This window comes from Etheostoma cragini, chromosome 4 (genome assembly GCF_013103735.1).
Source record: "Etheostoma cragini isolate CJK2018 chromosome 4, CSU_Ecrag_1.0, whole genome shotgun sequence".
NCBI lineage: Eukaryota > Metazoa > Chordata > Actinopteri > Perciformes > Percidae > Etheostoma > Etheostoma cragini.
The window spans coordinates 10,715,176-10,734,699 of NC_048410.1; the positions used below are offsets into that span (position 1 = coordinate 10,715,176).

At 38.7% G+C, this 19,524-nt stretch overlaps 1 protein-coding gene across 2 annotated transcripts in view; it reads left to right on the top strand.

Moving 5' to 3' along the window:
- cpne5b (copine Vb) overlaps positions 1 to 19,524 on the top strand; it is a 111,269-nt gene that overhangs the window by 11,393 nt on the left and 80,352 nt on the right. For both annotated transcript variants that reach the window (XM_034869387.1, XM_034869388.1), the window contains exons 2-3: positions 17,235 to 17,275; positions 17,612 to 17,658. In XM_034869387.1, coding sequence (XP_034725278.1) covers positions 17,235 to 17,275; positions 17,612 to 17,658 — 88 coding nt within the window. The remainder of the gene's footprint in view (positions 1 to 17,234; positions 17,276 to 17,611; positions 17,659 to 19,524) is intronic.

The window sequence follows — 19,524 nt, forward strand, 5'->3', positions numbered from 1 at the left end:
TAGATTGTATGAACAGTTCTTGAGTAGTAGTGTTAGATGCAAGGTCAGACAATAAGAAATAATCTGAAAAATAATAAGATCACACATCATTAAATTCTCTAAATCACAGATTTGCTGTCTCTCTGTGCCACAATAAATCACTGTTCCGTACTTTGAACATGTGTGATATGTGGTAAATTGCATATAAAAAACATTTTTCAACAGTAAATATCGAGTACAGCTCCTTTAAACTCGGAGCATCAAAATCTTCTGATACACAACACCAATGCATGAACAGTCATTTAGCTGCGGGATTGCAACCGTTGAGCAGCAGTAGAAGCATCTGTCCTCGGCATATGTGATGTGAGCGTATATGTGTGAGTAATTGGAGCTTAATGGCTCTCAGTCAGAGCTTCTGTATCGAGGAAGGTGAGTCACAGCTGTAGACAACTACCATCACCTGGCAGTTACAAAAGATGGGGCTCTTTTCATCCTCACTAGGACCACATACACCACAGGTGATGCATCCTAATGGAATACAATGAACTCATTTGTTTTGAATGGCATGTCCATGAACTCAGGTGACTGGATGCTTCCAGTCATTGCTTCATGTCAAAACTTTCAAGAGTGGTATCAGTCAAATACTAAGTTGGCTGGTTTTAAAAAAAAAATCAAGAAATGTATTTGCACATGCAGCGTATAATGAGTTAGTAGCTTGTTCTGATAAATTCAAATAATAATATTATGCTAATTTGAATACAATTTCCTGAAAAGGTGATGGTAATTTGAGTATGCAGTGCTTACGCAGGAGCTCAGACCACTCCAGGTATGTGGCCACAGGTTTGGATCTGCCAGTATTTCTCTTTATTGGCATCTGAGGGAGCCAATGAGCAGAAACATTGCAGTTCACCACCAAAGTCCCTGTGCTCAGAAGTATATCAGTATAACCAATGTAACCACATAAAGGGTGTTTTATCATTTTCATCGAAGACATTAAGCATTACTTACAATTGGAAAGCACAATGCTAATTGAGGCATCGTTACGGCGGCTATGGCTTTATTTGTCAAAACAAAACATGGGTGCAGTTCATTTGAGATGACAGTTAATTTGCGAATCCTTCACATACTCCACCTGTGGAACATGATTTCTTAAAACGCCACAAAAAGTCAAAATAAAGTCAGGCAATATAATCCATCTAAATTTTTGTGTGTGACTGAGAAATGAGGATGATGAATAGTTTAATGCTGTCATCATTAAAATTATATTTTTTACAAACTGTGGGTCATTCAGCATCTTGTAGTGGGTGACATATTATTGAGTTTACTCCCAGGAGATGTGAGATAGTTTGCCTATTCTCAGCCTGCGTTGCTATTTCAGCTTTGGCTCTGGGCCCCGATACAGGACGGGATGATAGGGCAAGATTGTCCTGTGAGAAACAGCGAGGCTGGAGATGTGTGAAAAGTGCGTGGGTGAGATAACTGGATGTGATTATGGCGCTTCCAACGCCCTGAGGAAAAATAGATACCGGATGTGTGTGAGTGTGTGTGCACTTGCATGCGTGTGCACGTGTGTATCAGTGCATAACTTGTTCTTTGTGCTGCATTTATAAGGATGCGATTATATATATATACATACATATATACATATATATATCTACACACACTGTATATAAATATATACTTCAATGCTAATTAGCAAAATAGAAGGCTGACATGCCAAACTAAAATTGCAAACATGGCAAACAACATAATTGCTAAACACCAGCATGTTAGCATTGCAGTTGGGACATGGAGACATTATCATTTAACTCAAACCACAACTGCATTGAAGCAAAGCGCCACAGAGCTACTAGCATGGCTGTAGACTCTCAGTCTCAATATTATTACAGACTGCTGCATATTGTTTGGCCTGTGAATAATTTGAGCCAGTTTTTGTAGAAGCTAGTATCTCAGTCTTGCGTTGCCAGAACTCCACAGCGCTGTAATGTCTTGCTAGATACTTTCTGGGATGAGAGAATAAAATGCTCTGGGTTGTTATGGGTGCAGCGACACCAGTTCTGCAAAATAGTCTTAGTAAAAAACTTGTTTGTGTTGGTGAACAGTTGCACCCCAGCAAAAGAAAATGCCACATACAATATTAAATTAAGTTAACTGTTCACACAACACAGTCACGTGAGCTGTTTAAATTAGATGGATACATGCTTAAACAACAACAAATAATTTGCTCTTACCAGTCTATTGCCATGCGTACTTCTACCATAGCAATCCTGCAAATCGGACCCAAAACCTCTCAGTTAGATATTAAATGCGGTAAACTAATTATTTATAAGTCTTTACAATCATTCATTAAAAGAACCACGCAGGCCTACCTTGTTGCACGATCTAAATCTTCTTAAAACTTGACATTTTCAGCATGTAGCTTGCTAGCTCATAGTTTGTTGCCAATTTCCTTAGCAAAGGGATTTTGAGAACGGCAACACTAAGAGCGGAAAGTAAGGGGCAAAGCCTGACATCCAGCGTGTGGCTTATTCTGAAAAGGTACGTTCATTGATCCAAAGTCTCTCATTAGAAATGTCTTCCTCTTCTTTCTATTGAGGAGGGGCACACAGTATGATACAGTTTCCTGTTTAACTTAAAATGTCTTACACTTATTTACCTAGATGCTACAAGTTGATTTCCATTGTGTGACAGAATCTGACACTTTTACCTTCAAAACTTTGGCAACAAAACATTCTGCTGCTCATAAAAAAAGCGATACTGCATTTTTTCAGGATCCTAACCATGCAATTTGTTATACTGCCCATTACCTGACCTCTGTCGACTCGTGCTATGGCACAATCCAGGCTGTTGGAATTTTGTGACAATCCCGAGCTTCCCTGCCAAGCTGCAGAGCTTGCTGCGGCTATCTGGCAGGCTGAGCAGGAATCTCCCCAGAGGAAGTCCTGGCCTGAATAATTCAACAACTGGTGGGAAAAACGATCCGACATGGTTCTGCCATCGATCCGACACTAAAGCAAGGCCAGCACTATAGTTTAGAGTCAGATGATAGAGGCAATGAAAATAGCTTTATTTATCCTTCTGCTCATTTTGTTATATATAGATGGATTACAGAACATTTTAGGGGAGCTCTTCCCAATTATTTTAAACTTTACAGTACGTTGATCCGGGTGGGAAATTATCTTACCACAGTGGCAGGTGAATGCCCAATTTTACCAGCCACTTTTTCCGGTATTCAAATTTGTAAAAAAAAAGTGCACTAGCATATTTTGAATTGCTTAAATATATTATTATGTCATTATTTTTTCCTCTCTGCTCCTTGACTCCCGTCTCTGCCGGCTGTATGGCAGTGCACTTGATATGATACTTGGATGACTCGTGGTCTTTTATTGCCTCTAAGTTTAGTTGTTATTCTAACATACAAATAGTTTGCATTTCAAACAACGCGTAGGTTCGACAGAAAGTACAGTGCATGGACTGGTTGTCCGGAAGGTATGCTAATCATTACCTTGTTTTTCCTTTGTCATCAATGCACCACTAGTTTGAAAAGTACCTTCTCTTTTTCTTTACTTAAGCCTCAAGTGTTTGTACATTCATAGCTACTGCTGACTCCGCGGCGGGCCTCTTAACACCAGGGATATTCTGCAAAATTTTTTTAACCGATAACTTTCCTTTCGTCTCTGCCTCAGCTCAACTAAATGTGTCACGGACTAGTGCTGATAACCACTCCACCCGCCACTGTGGCTGGAATACAAGGCAAAGTCACCTACCACTTTGAAAAAGTACTCGCCTTTGGCTGGTGTTGGGTGCTAATTTCCCACCCTGATGTTGATGTTAATGTCATTATTAAAGCATGGTTACACTTTACAATAACCATCATACTATATTAGGTATCGGGTAAGGATTAAAAAATGTTTGTAAGCCTTTAAGAAACCATGGATGGATAGACCATATATTACTAACAATTTCTTAAGGGTTACTAGTTGGTTTGTAAACCATTTATAAACAGTGTATGGCTGGTTATTATAAAGTGTGTGCCTGTGTGTGTGTGTGTGTGTGTGTGTGTTTGTGTGTGTGTGTGTTTGTGTATACAATATATACAGTACTGTGCAAACGTTTTAGGCAGGTAAAATTCTCTGATCTAATAATGCTTTCAAAAATGGTTTACAAATCATTTAATCATTACACCATACCTAATGTAGTATATGAGCGATATAATGTGTGTAACAATAAACTGTTTATTTACAGCACTACTAATATTTTATTAATTATAATGTAACAGCAAAATTATGGTTTGCTAATAGTTAAACAAAAAATAAGTAAAGATTAATTATCTCTCAATTTACCATCTATTAATGATGGTTATTATAAAGTGTTACCGGCAATAATAAAATAGTACAAATAAAAGGACAGTGAAAAAATGAGAGACAGTGATGAAGGGCCAGTGAAAGCTTTAATAACACTGTGCTTTATAATGCTTTACCCAACTCTCCTCTCTCGCTCTTTTAAACGTATTACCGTCCTTCTTCCACCTCCACAATTTCCTCTATAGCTTCCATTAACGTTACTTTTTTCTCCCTTCCTCCACTGTCTGCTTCTTACTTTTTAATCTTCCACTACAACTCCTCTTCCTAAACGCACTTGTCTTTTTACCATGTTGTTCCCTCCACTTTCTTCCTCTGTCATCCGCTTTGGATGACCACAGTACCATCCACCTGTTCCTTTTTTTTTGTCTCACTGGCAATGCTTTTTCAATCAAGAGTGTGAGGATAGCCCTCTTCTAACAATCCTTCCTCCCTTTAATGCCCTTGAGGAGAACACTTTGTCGCTTTCAGATTTCTTTTGTGGGACAAATTATCATAGCTGGATGAACTTGAAAGCTCACATTTTCAAAACATTAGGCTTTTAGGGGATGTAAAAAGTAGTATTTTTTTTAGCTTCACTGGTCATGCATTACTTTTACAAAAATGTATTTGAAAGGGGGTTGTGTGTCTCAGATTTGTCAAACATAAAAAATATGATCAAAACTGGAGCTTCAAATTGTCCCCATATCTGGAAACTCTAGGAAGATTAGCTGATTGTTATGGTATTACCATTATAACATACAATGCCAAACATTTCAGCTTTAAGGAGGATCAATGGTTGATATTGGTTGGTCAATATTCACTCTCTTTTACTTCAGTTTTGATCTCCACCAACTCCTGAGGGAAATATCAGAATCTTTAGCTGCTAAATGCTCCATTATGTTCACCAAAAGGTCTGTGTGCTGTTAAAATCGTTTTGTTTGCTTAGGTACAAACTTACAGGACATTTCGCAAAAATACATTCAGTTGGGCCTTTCATTATCTATTAATTTCTGCAGATGATGAATATCCAGTTATGTCTCCCTTGCTTCCCCAAACACACACACACAGACACACACAAACACACACACACACACACACACACACACACACACACACACACACACACACACACACACACACACACACACACAGTCTTGAGCCTGTGGTTCAGTTTAGAGTGCAGAGATTCAATTCTACACACAAAAGCTGTCCTTGCACAAGGCAAATACACCTTTGATGGGAGCATTTTACCTTTGATGCACACATGCATAATATCCCAGTCTTCTCTTGATTTCATTTAAATTCATGCAATACTGTGATATGTTGGCTATATGCACGCTAGCTTCCATAAGACTTCCTGTAGGTTAACATCAGCCATGGCAGTTGAACTAACGATGCATAACAGATGGAATGTAAATGAATGAATCTGGCCTAATTTTTTACAAGTGAGCAGTATCAGTGAGTAGTAGTATTCAGTTAAGCTCCCAGAGTTTTACTTATTAGCCTGTGGCAACCTATTTATGCTGACTTGTGCTCAATTCCAAGTCAAGAATCTCCTCAGTTAAATTTTCATGTCTTGAAACGCCTCTTCAAAAGAACCACTCATCCCTTGATATTTATCACCCTTTTCTCAGCCAGCACTCAGAGCAGTTAGAGGAGGAGAGCTGAGGAATCTCCTGCAGGTTAGAGGAAAGGGGCTGTCTAATTATTGTGGATTGTGTCAGATCTCTGTAAATAAAGTCAGCTATGTCTGTCTAACAGGGGCTTGTTTCTTCTCCCCGTGCAAGAGGAACTCCTTTATACTCTGATATAATCTCTGAGGGCTCTCTCTCTCTCTTTCTTTCTCGCACATTTTCTCCCCTCCTTTTCTTCTTGTTCTTAGATTTGATGTTCTTATATTCCTGCTCTCTTGATTTTCAAAAATTCTCTTGTGCACAGAGACATACATTACATACCCAAACCCTGCCCCCGCGCAGCTCAGATCTTTTCATAACCTCATTTACATAAGGGAAGTTGAGTTTCAGCAAGTTAGTTTGAAACCCCTTAAGTATTGCCATTCCCTTTGAAATGTATTATGTAACACGTAATGCAAATGTGGTGACATATTTAAATATTTATCATAGAGGTAGTTGTTGCCCTATAGTGAAAAGGTAATTCTTCGTTTGAGTTTATTTGTGTTATTAAAGGCATATTTAGAGTAATACTCCCAAAGATCACAATTGCAGAGTGAGGAAACACAATGGTGAGCTAGCCTATAGTTTACTGACACCCAATTGCATTTGCTGTATTATAAACTGTGTGTGTGTGGCAACGTTCATGGTAAAAAAACACAAGCTGCGCAGAGTTAAGCAGGATTTACTTCTGCAGAGGCTCGGCGAAGAGCTTTTTGCCATAGCCTATGTAAGCGGCCTGATGTTTATACTTGTGTGTTGGTGTGTGCATCGTCTCTTTAAAGGTGCAATATGTAATACTAAAGTTCACCAAGGTTACCAGGTTAAGACCACAGCATCCAAAACAATGTTGCTAGACTCTTGTCTTATAGACAGATATTTCTTATCACAGCACAGCCAAGTAGCTAACGTTAGATGCTGGCTCATAAAAAAGTATGAAAGTCATAAAAGGTTGTGCTCACACGGAGCTCTGTACCTACTTTACAGAAACACTTGTTGGGCTTAAAACTACAGTAAGAAAAGCTAAAAACACACAAACCTTACTGTCAATGTGAGTACACGAATGTTGGAATGACATAAAATGCCCGTCCCTTGTAGCCGTGGTAATTAGACTAAGCTAATGCTTACCTGGTCAGGAGGAATAATAATTTATAATTTATACCGTTTATTGATCCCCAAGTTGTCTCCATCTTTCAAATACGTCTCAAATATTTACATGGTGTTTGTTACAACTCTGGTCACGCAACTGTTAGAAACGTTGTCTTTTTAGGTCGGGTAGAATCTATCTCTGTTGGTTCTGATTGTTTGTTTGTTGCTTTCATGGCTGTACCAACGTTACAGCTTTAGCAGGCTGGGTTTACGTATTTACAGGTATTTCCGGCAACCTGTCCTGGCCTTCAAACTGGGTAGTTGATAACAACGCACAGGCTAAAACACAAACAGAAATTCCGTCATGGAATGGAAATTTCCAAATTAGAAAAAACTGGCATCAGCATTGTTGTCAGAAAAGATAGTCAACTTCAACTTAGCATTTTTCCTTAATATCTGATGATATATTGGGGTGATTTTTGGTTTTACTACAGTAAATATACTACATATTAGACGTTCCACATAATAGCAGGGCCAGCATGTGTGTGTGTTTGTGCGGGGAGTGTGTGAGAGCGTGAATAGCATAAGGAACGGCACAGGGAACGGCACAGGGAACGGCATAGGCAACGGCGTAGGGTACATATCGTAGGGTACATATCGCCATGTACCCAGGTGCGTACCCACAGCGTCGATTTAACCATAAGGATAAATTGGCCTTTACTGGCCATTTTCTATCACCTATTACTGGTTGGTCTGCCAGAGGAGGTAGGCGGAGCTATTGCAACAGACTTGCTCTTTTACTAATTTCTGAAGCAGCGCACTGTTTTTTCCAGTCTCTCATTTTCTTGCAATTAAACGGTTACTATGGCTAAACAAAGAATGAAACAAGTAATGACTACATACACCTGCAATTACTGCTTATTGCCATAAAAAACAGAACATTATTATTTGAGATTGTAACTTTAAGGTTTAATTGCATCATCTTCTGGTGAAATGGTGGAGTGATCTTTTCTAATTTATCAAACATTTTTATAATTTTAAATGCATCTTTCTTTTTCTGTTCACAGCGTTGTGGAAAAGGATGAGGAGATTTCACTATTAGTAAAAGAAGACTGTATTTTACAGTAATTATCACAGTCTGCAACTCTGAAGAAATACATTACACTTTAAGACCAGTTTCAAAGTCTGAAGTGGCTGTATATTGCTGAAGATGAGCACCTCATCTAATAAAATGTTGGGTGAGGTTTACTTCAAAATATAGGGCAGGACCATTGTTGACTTGGGACCGGTGTTTAGGAAAAGCGTACGCTGCGGGGGTTGAATTTGACACAGGGTGATGAAGTAATCGCTTTGATGAGCTTTTGTTTTAGCAGACCTAGATTGGAGTACACTCAGATTGAGCTTCTGCTGGCTGGGTGTTGGTGTTTGAAGCTTTAGATAATACAGCCTTTTGCTGTGCTACTTCCTGGTTGAGAGCCTCATACACATCTAAATGTTCATCCATGTGCTGTACTGTACATGGATGGTTTTCGTGAGGATTAAACTGGTGTATCCTCACTCATTTGCGTCCTGGATGCCAATTTATTGGCTTGTTGCATTTTGGCTAAACTTTGAAGTACCGTAAGTTCTCCTGAAAAAGTCAGCATTCAGGTAATGGCAAAGTTTTATAAAAAAAGGTGTTGCCAGCACAAACTAAAATGCAAATAAGGTTAAAAAACCCAGCTCACAAGGTAAATTAAGTACACTGTTAATTGCCACAGGACCAATTGAATTAGTACCGCAAGAGTCACGTCAGGCGCTTCACTTTGCTTTTTTCCAAGAACGACGTTAAGCTTTACTGAATAAATCTCAACGCTTCCAGAATTTTCACATTAAAAGTCTGTGGGCAGTGCAAAGCTATTGTACTGGTATACAATAGAGGGCACATGTGGTGAAACACTGTGTATGGAACCTTCCCCTCTCTGACACCAAAATTACTTTTTTTTATAGAAGCAATGCTAATATCTTGTTATTTTTTACCTTTTTCAAATGCAGGCATACTAGGAATATTTGCTCCTTAAAAATGGCTGATCCTCCATCTTATCTTGCATTCATTTGGCTTTCATATTTTTAGACAGAGAAGAAAGTTGGCTAAATTCACACTGCACACAGTTCAATTTATGACAATGATTAAATCCTCCATTTTGTTTATAATATGTAAAACCAAAAGACAATTATCATTTATGTGTATTTATATTTTCTGACTGCAATTATCATGCACTTGAGAGTAGGTGTGCTGATATTAAATTGGTTTAGTCTGAGGTCTAAAGCAAAGGTCTGAAAGTGTACATGTCAAAAGTAGAAGCTTTTAATAATTTAATGGCACCAAATGCTTTTAATTATTCAACAGTAACAGAAAATGACCCCCTCATAGTAAACAAGTAAAATTATATTCTCTTGGCCTTTCCACTTGTTTTGATGTTGTTGTAATTACAATGATGTGTAATTAAGCTGTAATTATGTAGTATTTTTATTTTTTTCCTATTGCATTGTTTGCTAATGGACATAAACCAAGTGTCTCTTCTTTTGATGTTTGTTTTTATGAATGTGTGAAAGCCTTTCCCTTAGAGATTGATAGGCCTAGCTTTGCTTTGACATAATTCCATTATTTATTTGATTTTTGTGACACTCAACATATGTAGTCAATGATACAATGTAATGCACCAAATGAACCAATCAAGAAGTTGTATTAAAAAATGTTTTGGTTTTCTATAAACCAAACACTGGCTCTAGACAGGGCCATTTTACCGTCAGCTATGTTGCTTCACCTACATACTTGGAACATGGGAGAAGCTTCAGTTCTTTGCAATCGGCCTCCTCACTGCTAGATGCCATTTCAATTCTACACATGGAAACCTCTAAACCACTGTACACAATTTAAGACAACATTTAACAATTTGTTCAGGGGTCTGTCTCACAAAATTAGTTTAGTTGCTTATTGTGCACCTATGGGCTTAAACCTGGTTATTTACCTTCATAGAAAAGACTTACTGTAGTTTTTCATCACCATAGAAACTGCTCATCAATCATGCTCTACAGAAAGTCATGTTTAGGTTATTGGTTCCAAAGTATTTATCCATCTTCTTTACCAATTATCTTTCTGGAAAGATGCCAACAGGCGGACCAAACCACAATACGTATACAACAGCATTTCTGCCTCAACAATTGTTATACACATGCAGGGTAACATTGCTTACAAAGTGGCAGATCCAGTAAGCTTTTCATCATTATTTATTAGAGTAACAATATACTGCATCTATGTGGCGTTTGCTGACCATCTTCACACTCAGACTATAAAAGATGGCCTCGAATGAAAAGCTAACATGAGATCACGAATATCAGTCCTAAAATAAAGTTACTGTTGGTCTAAATGTTTTCATTGGCTAGCAAGAGTTAGACCCCATCGATATTGCCTTAGCTGCAACATGAAAGAGACTTTGTTTCCAAAAAATCTTTTATTGCATCAAAATATCACTGTATTAATCATGAGTAAAAATGTTTGCTTTAATAATGCATACCAGGCAGAGTTTTCTTTACACATTAACATTTAACATCTTTTAGACTTAAACCTGTGATCTCTGGCATGTTTTGACTGGGAATGATTGGGAATACAGTATATGTATTGATTGAGGAAATTTTTGAAAATAAAGAGCAGTGGGACAGGGATAAAAGCTATTCAAGGCCACGTTTAACATAAGTATTAGAGAGATAATTTACAGCCGACAGATAAACAGAAGATGGAAATTACAAAGATAGAGAGGAGGTAGTGGTGGATGATATATGGGCGGATTAATTTTGGACCAGTGTGCAGACATGAACTAAATTAGGAAAGACAGAGAGAAAGGGAGGCAATACTATAAAAATTGGAGGATGTTGCATGCTTAGGTAATAATGTCTGCAGATGCACACACTACAGTACACACAAACACAACAACAAAGTTATGACAGAAAAATGCAAATGTTAAGCGTCCACTGTGAATATTTCTGTTGTTCTACTGAGCAAGGAAACTAACCAGTGCACAATGGTTTACACTAGTGTCATTACTCACTTTCACAGAAACAAACACCAAATGGGTTAGGAAGGATTAGGAGTAATGTGAAAAATACAAAAGAAAATACTTTTATGGTTATATTTCTCTTGTACTAAAAGAATAGGAAACTATTTCATAACTTCATAAATATAATATAATCAAAACATTAAAACATCCATAAATAACTAGCACCTATGAACGTCCTATGACTATATTATTTAAACTTGAACAGGATCTTTGTCATAATTACTGTAGGTCTTCAATTTTCAATGAAAAATGAAGGTAAAGATTAATGAAGTCAAATATAAAAAAAGCAGATCTCTGGATACTCAACAAGTCTCTGATTGTAGCATGTTCAGAAGACATTCCAAGACATATCTTTAACTGGCTTCTTCAACACAGACACAGGTGTTCCAGTCGGCTCCTATGCAGTACAATTGTCTTTAAAATGTACTTATTTTCCCTGTATAGAGTAAGACACAAAGAAAAATGTAAAAGCACTCTGTGACAACCTTTATAGACTACATATTGGTTTGGATTCTTCTAATTTGTGAAGACAGGCAAGGAAACACGATCTGATGCAATCAGAGCTAACAGCAGTTAAAATAAAAAATAGAACACATTCAATGTTACACTCCTACACTATCGTTATTAGAGGAATATATCATTTTTAGATGAAGTGAAAAAAACAGCTGCCTACACAGTCTTTTTAAAGGAAAAGAGAAAATGATTCTTACATGTACACAGATTTTTGGAAGAAGTTTCTAATTTGTTATATGATACAACTACTCACTTTTATGAATTGAATTGAACTATTTTTGATAACTTTCTTACTGAGTTTGGCTCAAATCTGATTGGTTCACATTACATTCCCATTATGGGGAATCTTTACTCAAGACAATTCACAATATTTATAATGTGAACTATTTTTTACTTGAGGGTTTACACTCAAACTATAAAAATGGAGAAGAAATAATTGCTGCATATGCAACAAAACAAACTTTGAACGAGAGATGAGAACCATGAGATTTTGGGAATTCATGTTTTTTCTTTTTTTATTGGTAATTGTCTTCTCAATTTCCTCTTGAAAGCTATAAAAGGGAGGTAGGAAGAAATACCGAAGCCGAAATAGATTGAGGCCGATGAAAGAACAGCCGAAGACTTATGACAGGAGAGATTGCTGAGGAAAATGAAACAAGAAATAAAAACCAATACAAGAATCAAGAGATGCCAGTGGGCTTTTGGCATCTCGAGTGAGGGCTCTCATGTCACTGTAGTGACTGAGCAAGCAAAAGAAAACAAGGTGGGTAATAGTGTTGGGCCCACAGAAGCCTCTGGCAGGCATAATGAAAAGGTCAAGCAAGCATGATGGAGGTGTTTCACCAACACACGAAACACGGGCAGAGGTTTGAAAATGCAAATAAAAAAAGATCAGGAAGAGTAGATGAAAGTGCTTTTAAAACGAAATATACAAAGGAGAGCATCAGATGAACAATTTTCCAAAGAATTCATTGGTTGCTGTTTTGGAACGCTGTATACATTAATTATAATATGTGCAGTTTTACTACTACTACTAAATCCTCTGAAATGGAAGTAGTTAATAAAGCCAAGTTCAAACAAAAGATTAGCAAAACTGTTTTAGAACGTTGCAGAGAAAAGGTCTGAACTGGCCTGTCTCAGCTCAGATGTATGAGACATCCCCTGTTAAAACAGCCAATAGCAATGCTGTAGTAATCATCTCACTATCACTAACCTTCCACATTCAGAATTAGACGCAATTAATGATTTAGTCAGCTAAAGCCTGAAAAAGCCTGGAAGACGGAAGTTTGAATGGAAGTACAAAGTAGAGATGTTCTGATACCATATTTTACCTCCCGATACCGATTCCGATACTTGAGCTGGGGGTCTCGGCCGATACCGAGTACAGACACCAGTGTGTTTTAAAAAAAAACAAAAAAACAAAACAAATCATGCTGCACATGCATGACTGTGATATTATTATCATTGTGGTAAGGCCTGGCTCAGATTTAACCCTTTGTAAAACATGAATTAATACAGCAAATGGAAGCCATTTATTTTTAAATAGAACAGTATAAAAATTTAAAGTGCAGCCACAATATTGTAAAATGCATCACTCACACTTCTCTGTGACAGTAGTCCTTCATGCACCCCCAGTTGGAGAGTGTGTGGGGAGCACCCCAAACTTAGTACATCCATCTCGTCCTTGGCTTTCTTCTCGTTGCTAGCGTTGTCGCGCAAAACAACATGAACGTTGGACTTTGGGATTTTCCACTTTACTAGCATCCCCTCAATTGCTTCGGCAATTAATGTGCCAGTAATTGACCCTTGGAAATTGGTGGCGTGAAGCACGAGGGGTAAATGTTGACTCTCTGTCCACCCACTTAGCAAAGACATGGGGCACACGTCGGAGCGCCAAATGTCCGTGGTAAAGCTGACTGCATGCACGTCTTTCAGCATACACGAAATGTGTTCCCTAACTGTCTCGTATAATTTGAGTAGCGCAGTTTCGGAGATATATTTACAACCTGGCAAACTGCATGACGCCGTCTTACCAGTGGGAACATCCACTGTAAAGTACTGCCAAACTGCCGACATGATGCGCTAACGTTAGCTTGTTTTAAGGAGGCGTTAGGTGATCAATTCTTCTTCGGCCCTCTAAAACAGCAGCGCAACTATTTTAAGAGCGGCAAAGAAGAACACTGTCAGAGTTAACGGAGCTATACCAGTTAATAGATTCCTATTTCTAATAGGTTATGTGGTATCGGATCGGTACCTGGACTGCAGTACTCGCCAATACCGATGCCAGCATTTTCGGCAGTATCGGAGGCATTTCCGATACTGGTATCGGAATCGGAACATCTCTAGTACAAAGAGTCGTGGCTATGGAGATGATACAGCGTCTTGTCTTGTTTCATTGGTGTCAACAGGCAGGTTTCAGAAAGCTGCAGACCGGTGCGTTGCAAGCAGTTGCAAGTTTCAACTCGTCTCATCTCAAAGCTTTGGTCTGAACTGGGTTAGGCAACAAAAATACTAAGTTAGGGCTAATACAACATCAGGGATTGGCTTAAAATGAGTCAAGTAAAACTACTAAAATAAGGACACCAGGTGACTTCATGGATGTCATTACGTCACAGTCCAGAGTTTGTAAAACTGCCTCATTATGCAGAGTTTGGCTCTCTTATACTTATATACTTATACTTTGTCACCTCAGTTCCTCGTCTGCTCTCGGGATAATTACTAGAGCCACAAGAGGTTGCTCCCTAACAATAAACGTAATTGGCGGTCCTTATAAGCTGCTTGCTTTTTAAAATTTATTAACCTATTAACTTTACACTCAGAATCTGCATGGTGTAGAGATTAATGTGCACATTTTTGAAAAATAACTTAAAATCACAAAATATATAGATGATATTCCTCTATCCATGTAAACTTATGCTATATAAAGATCTATGGGTAAAATGGTTAAGGTAATTGTCCTGTCTTGTCCCTTCACTTATGTCATGTAGCACATACTATATAAACATATAGAAAAAAGAAAGATTTTGGAGACACAGATTAGGTGAAAGACGATGGACAATAGAGCAAGACGGAGGGCGGACAAGCACACAGCTATAAAGAGACCTTTGACAATGACCTTTTTGTACTTCCTCCTCACATTACACAAGCCTATAATTTTCTGTCTCCAACCATTGCTGTAAATCAATGTTGCAGACACTAATCAAGCTTCAGGTTCAGAGGATTAATTTAAAATGGGGTCTGTGCTGTGGTAACTACTGAAATTAAAACTCTTGGCTTTAGCTGCCATGACATTTTTGGAATAGAACTATTTGATAGTACTGAGAACCACCTTTTTCATTGTGTTGGCACGGCAAGAATTAGGAACGATTGTAATTCTTCGAATGCCAGTTTTAGGGACTTTTTTACCTTCTATTTAAGAGTAGGTACCCTCCTAGCACAAGCGTATCCTTAAGTGACATAAGTGTACAGTGATTGATTTAAGACATGAGCCAATGCAGCAACGACAACAGCCATCTTTAAAAACCTGTTAGCAACAAAAGACAAAAGAAACAACAATTTGAAACGGTCCAGGCTTTACTGAGCATACAGTAAATGCAAGAGGGAAATGAAACAACGTTTTATTTATACCCCACCGCCGGCTGGCTTCACTTCAGTGTTTCTATTGTCGGTGCGAATACAAACTGAACTGACCCTTGGCTAGTTCTCAGGGGAGTGCTACAATGAGCAGTTTGGTCCCAAAACACCTATAGTTACCAGTTACTTATAAAAACCATTAGTCTCGGAATTAATGGTAGGCTACTAATTACAATTTAGGCTAACTTTTTTTACAACTCGGCCTCTATAATCCACAAGATGCAAATTCACAATTCAAAACAAACAGAAATGTGCATTACCCTGACACTTTTTTTACTTTAATGTGAAGAGTTTGAAGAGTTACACGCTGAATGCTATTACAAAGAGGGAGGCTTGGTGGGTGTTTGGAGGGCAGAGAAAGATGAGCATTTAGTAAACACACAGACATGCTGGTAATCAGGCAGCTATTGTATGAGATACCAAACCCAACAATTGTCTGTGCTTTTATGCCAGATCATTTTTATGTCATTGAATGGATAAATGAGCATGTGTGTTGGTGCACCTTACAAAGACCATTGGCTCAGACATTTTACGGTTACAATTTCATGTTAAAGTGCTCCATTATCTCTTTGACATACAGAACTTGATCTATGCTATTATCTCCTGCCACACGGTAAAAAATACCTTTAAGTAGCACATATTGAATAAAACTACAAAGTAGAACCCAAATGGGTATTTTGATTTGAACTTGATTTAAAAGTGCACCAAAACTGTTGGTTAGTTTCAGTCAGCCTTTTTACTTTACTGGACAATTTGGTGTACTTAAACACTGGGGTGTAGGTGTGCACAGACTGTGCTTGATTGACATCTATCTGACCCATTGATTAGTTTTGTTACACTTGTAAGGATGGGATAACCTAAGCAAACCTTAAAGGTCCAATGTTTAGGCATTTCTCAGAGTAAGCGTTGAGATCATATATCGCAATCAACTCCCTTGCGCGACGCAGTTCTAAGTACGTATGACAGCTACAGTAGCCTTCACACTTCACACACAAAAAGCCGGCCTTTTGCTCTTTTCAACATCCTTTTTCGTTTTCTGGGTGGAGAAGAAGACTCCCGTATGTGGATTTTGAACATGTGTGGTCCTCCATGTTTCCTTCTCAAACTTGCCGGGGCCGTGACGCGACGATAACCATTAGCAGATTAGCACCACCTGTGAGTTGATCTTGTGACAGCAAAAACGCAAAAGGCGGAGCAGTATATCCTGTATGTCCCTTACTGGCTAACACATTTCAAGATGGCGCAAGAATTTGGAGCGTCTACCCCAGAGACAATTAAAGAAATGGACCAACAGATCCTATAGTTCTGCACGGAGACCAGTGAAGGATATTAGAAGCACTTTTCTGGTGATGGCTGAGTGTTACTGTGCAGCAGTGTACAACCGTTAGCCTATTTTTACAAAAACGTCGGCTACAGAACCGTAAAGTGAGCTACAGAGGGCCATTATTTGTCTTCCTTTTGTGTTTAATTTTAAGTTTTCCTTGCCTACTACTGTTGTTTATTTCCTTCCTTGATGCCAGGTGTGGTTGTGAAAAGCATCTGAAAGGGAGAGGGGTGAGGGCTTGAAAGAAACTTATCAGAGTTAAGTTTTGTTTTGTTTCCTGTGAATCAGAATCCAATCAGAGTAGAAGCAGTGATGATGGAAAAAGAAAATGCCCCCAGAGAGCTAAAAAACACTTTTTTTTAATAGTTATTTTAGATTCTTTGAAATAAAAAATAGCATTTTATTAAGAGTACATGGATGTATGGAAGGTCTACAGAATTGAGCAATTTTACCAAAATAAAGAGAATTGAATTGAATTATAAGAATTGACCACTTCAGATCTCTGTGATAGCAACATGTCAGCATGAATAAGATGTTCCTTGTCACTGAGTAACAATTGTTGTTATTCTCTTTCTTCCTTTTTCAGAAATCTGCTGGATAAAGACACATTCTCTAAGTCAGATCCTTGTAAGTACATCACAGAGACTCTGTGTTTGATTGTTTGTCTGCACTCTTCTGTCATCACTGTGTTGGTACACTAATCCTAAAAAAAGCCTTCTGTCCTGCTCCAATTTAGTTTTTTTCTCTTTTATCACTTCTGGGTTTTGTGGATATGTTGCCCTGGGATTTGGGAAATCTTTCTTTTGCTTGGAGTGCCATGTCTGTTTGTTCACTGTACTGCTAAAACTCCTCATGTTGATTTCCCATTTTGGAATCTGATGAATTTCGCTGATTGTATCTCCCCTTTTCTCTCTATTTACCCCTCATTTTCTCTTCCTGTCTTTATATGGTACTTTTTCACAGTATGCGTGCTCTATACACAAGGTGTTGAAACCAAACAGTGGCGAGAGGTGAGTGAATACACACACACACACACACACGCACACACACACACACACACACACACACACACACACACAAACACACATACACACACACACACACACACATACACACACAGTAGGAAGTGACTTATGGCCGATAAATCTCTTGCTGTGCTTACTGTGTGTTTGTCGTAATTGTGTTTGTGTGAGGCTCTACTTAAGACCGTTCAGGTCTTGTATTTGTCTTTTCTCAAAATGCCAGGGAAATATTCTCTAATTGGACACTCCATCCAACAATAGGCCCTCAAAATGTAATGATCAATATGTTGACACTTTGGGGACTAAACAGCACGCTGGGAAGCCTTTAAGTCTTACTGAGCCTTTATTCAGTCTGAGCAGCATTACTGTCCACTCGCTCTACTTATTATCTGACTGGTCTGTTTGTCTATTAATTACATTGTTCTGCTGTTATAATTAAAAGTAAAACATTTAATGATAGCGCACGAGTAAAGTGACTGAAACTGAAATCTGTCTACCCACTGCAATCATTGTGAAATGTGGGGTGCCTGAGTAGCTTACGTGGTAGAGTGTGCACTTTTATACACTAGGCTACTAGCACCGTCTCAGTCTGAGTAGTGTAACATTTTGGAGGCACCGCTGTGATTCCTATCAAGATGAGGATTACTGTGCAGCAAAGAAAACTCCGGTGTGTGTGAGCAAGGGACACAAGGTAGCTTAGCTTACAGAGCTAACAGTTACAGTCTAGCTAGGACGACACCAAGCCGTTTTATTGTTTAAAAATAAAGTGTATTGAGAACACAAACAGCAAGATGTCGGAACACCGTAAAGACTTTCTTTTGGAAATTGAAGAAAAGTTGATTGGATTAACTGTGGAAGGCGGTGGTGAAGCAGCAAAGTGTCCATGTACGCGGACGGCGTGGGAGCAGCTCACTCGCCACAGCCCGCATCGGAATAACTATGAGGCAACGGCACACCATTTTCGTTGTTTCTAGAGCAAGGAGAAGCCCTGGAGGCACAATTAGACTCAACACGGCGGCAGAGAGTCAATGAGCAACAGTTACTATGCTTCTTCAAGGGGGTTCAGAAAGGACTTAAATGGACATCAGGGTGTGTCAACCTGACAAGGACACGCTTAGCTTCAGCTTCACATTCACAAATGTGACCTTTTGAAAAAGTAGTTGCGTTATCTTGGAAAAGTGATCTCAGCTGATGGCTACAGGATGGACAATAAATAGGTAGCTGCAGTACAAGCGCTGTAAACAAAATCCCCTACCAACATCAGAGAACTCTGGAAACTCCTGGGGTTTCTGGGTTACTATAGGAGCTACGTGCAGGATTTTTCCCGTTATGCAAAATGCCTGTATGACCTGCTCTCATCAGACATAACCCAAAGTACTGAGTCTAAATCCACATGTTGACCAGCAATTACAGGACAAGCTCCTCCAAATCAGAAACTATAGTGAATTGACACAGACCAAAAAGCATTGAACTATCTTGTTGATGTCTTGACTAACCCACCTGTGATGGCGTATACCAGATTTGAGGATCCATGTATTTTGCATGTTGATGCTTCAGAGGAGGGACTGGGAGCAGTCCTTTACCAGAGACAGGAAAGCAAGATGAGAGTCTCACGGACATTGACACCAGCAGAAAAAAATTACAGACAACATTTGTAGTTTTTAGCGCTCAAGTGGGCAGTTACAGACAGGTTTAGAGACTATTTTTTTTATGCTCCGTCCGTAACTGTATACAGCGATAATAACCCTGTTACTTACTATGTCCTGAGCACAGCCAAACTAAACGCAACAGGACATTGCTAGGTGTCAGAGCTGGCTGATTTTACCTTGACATTAAAGTACCGTCTGGGGAAAC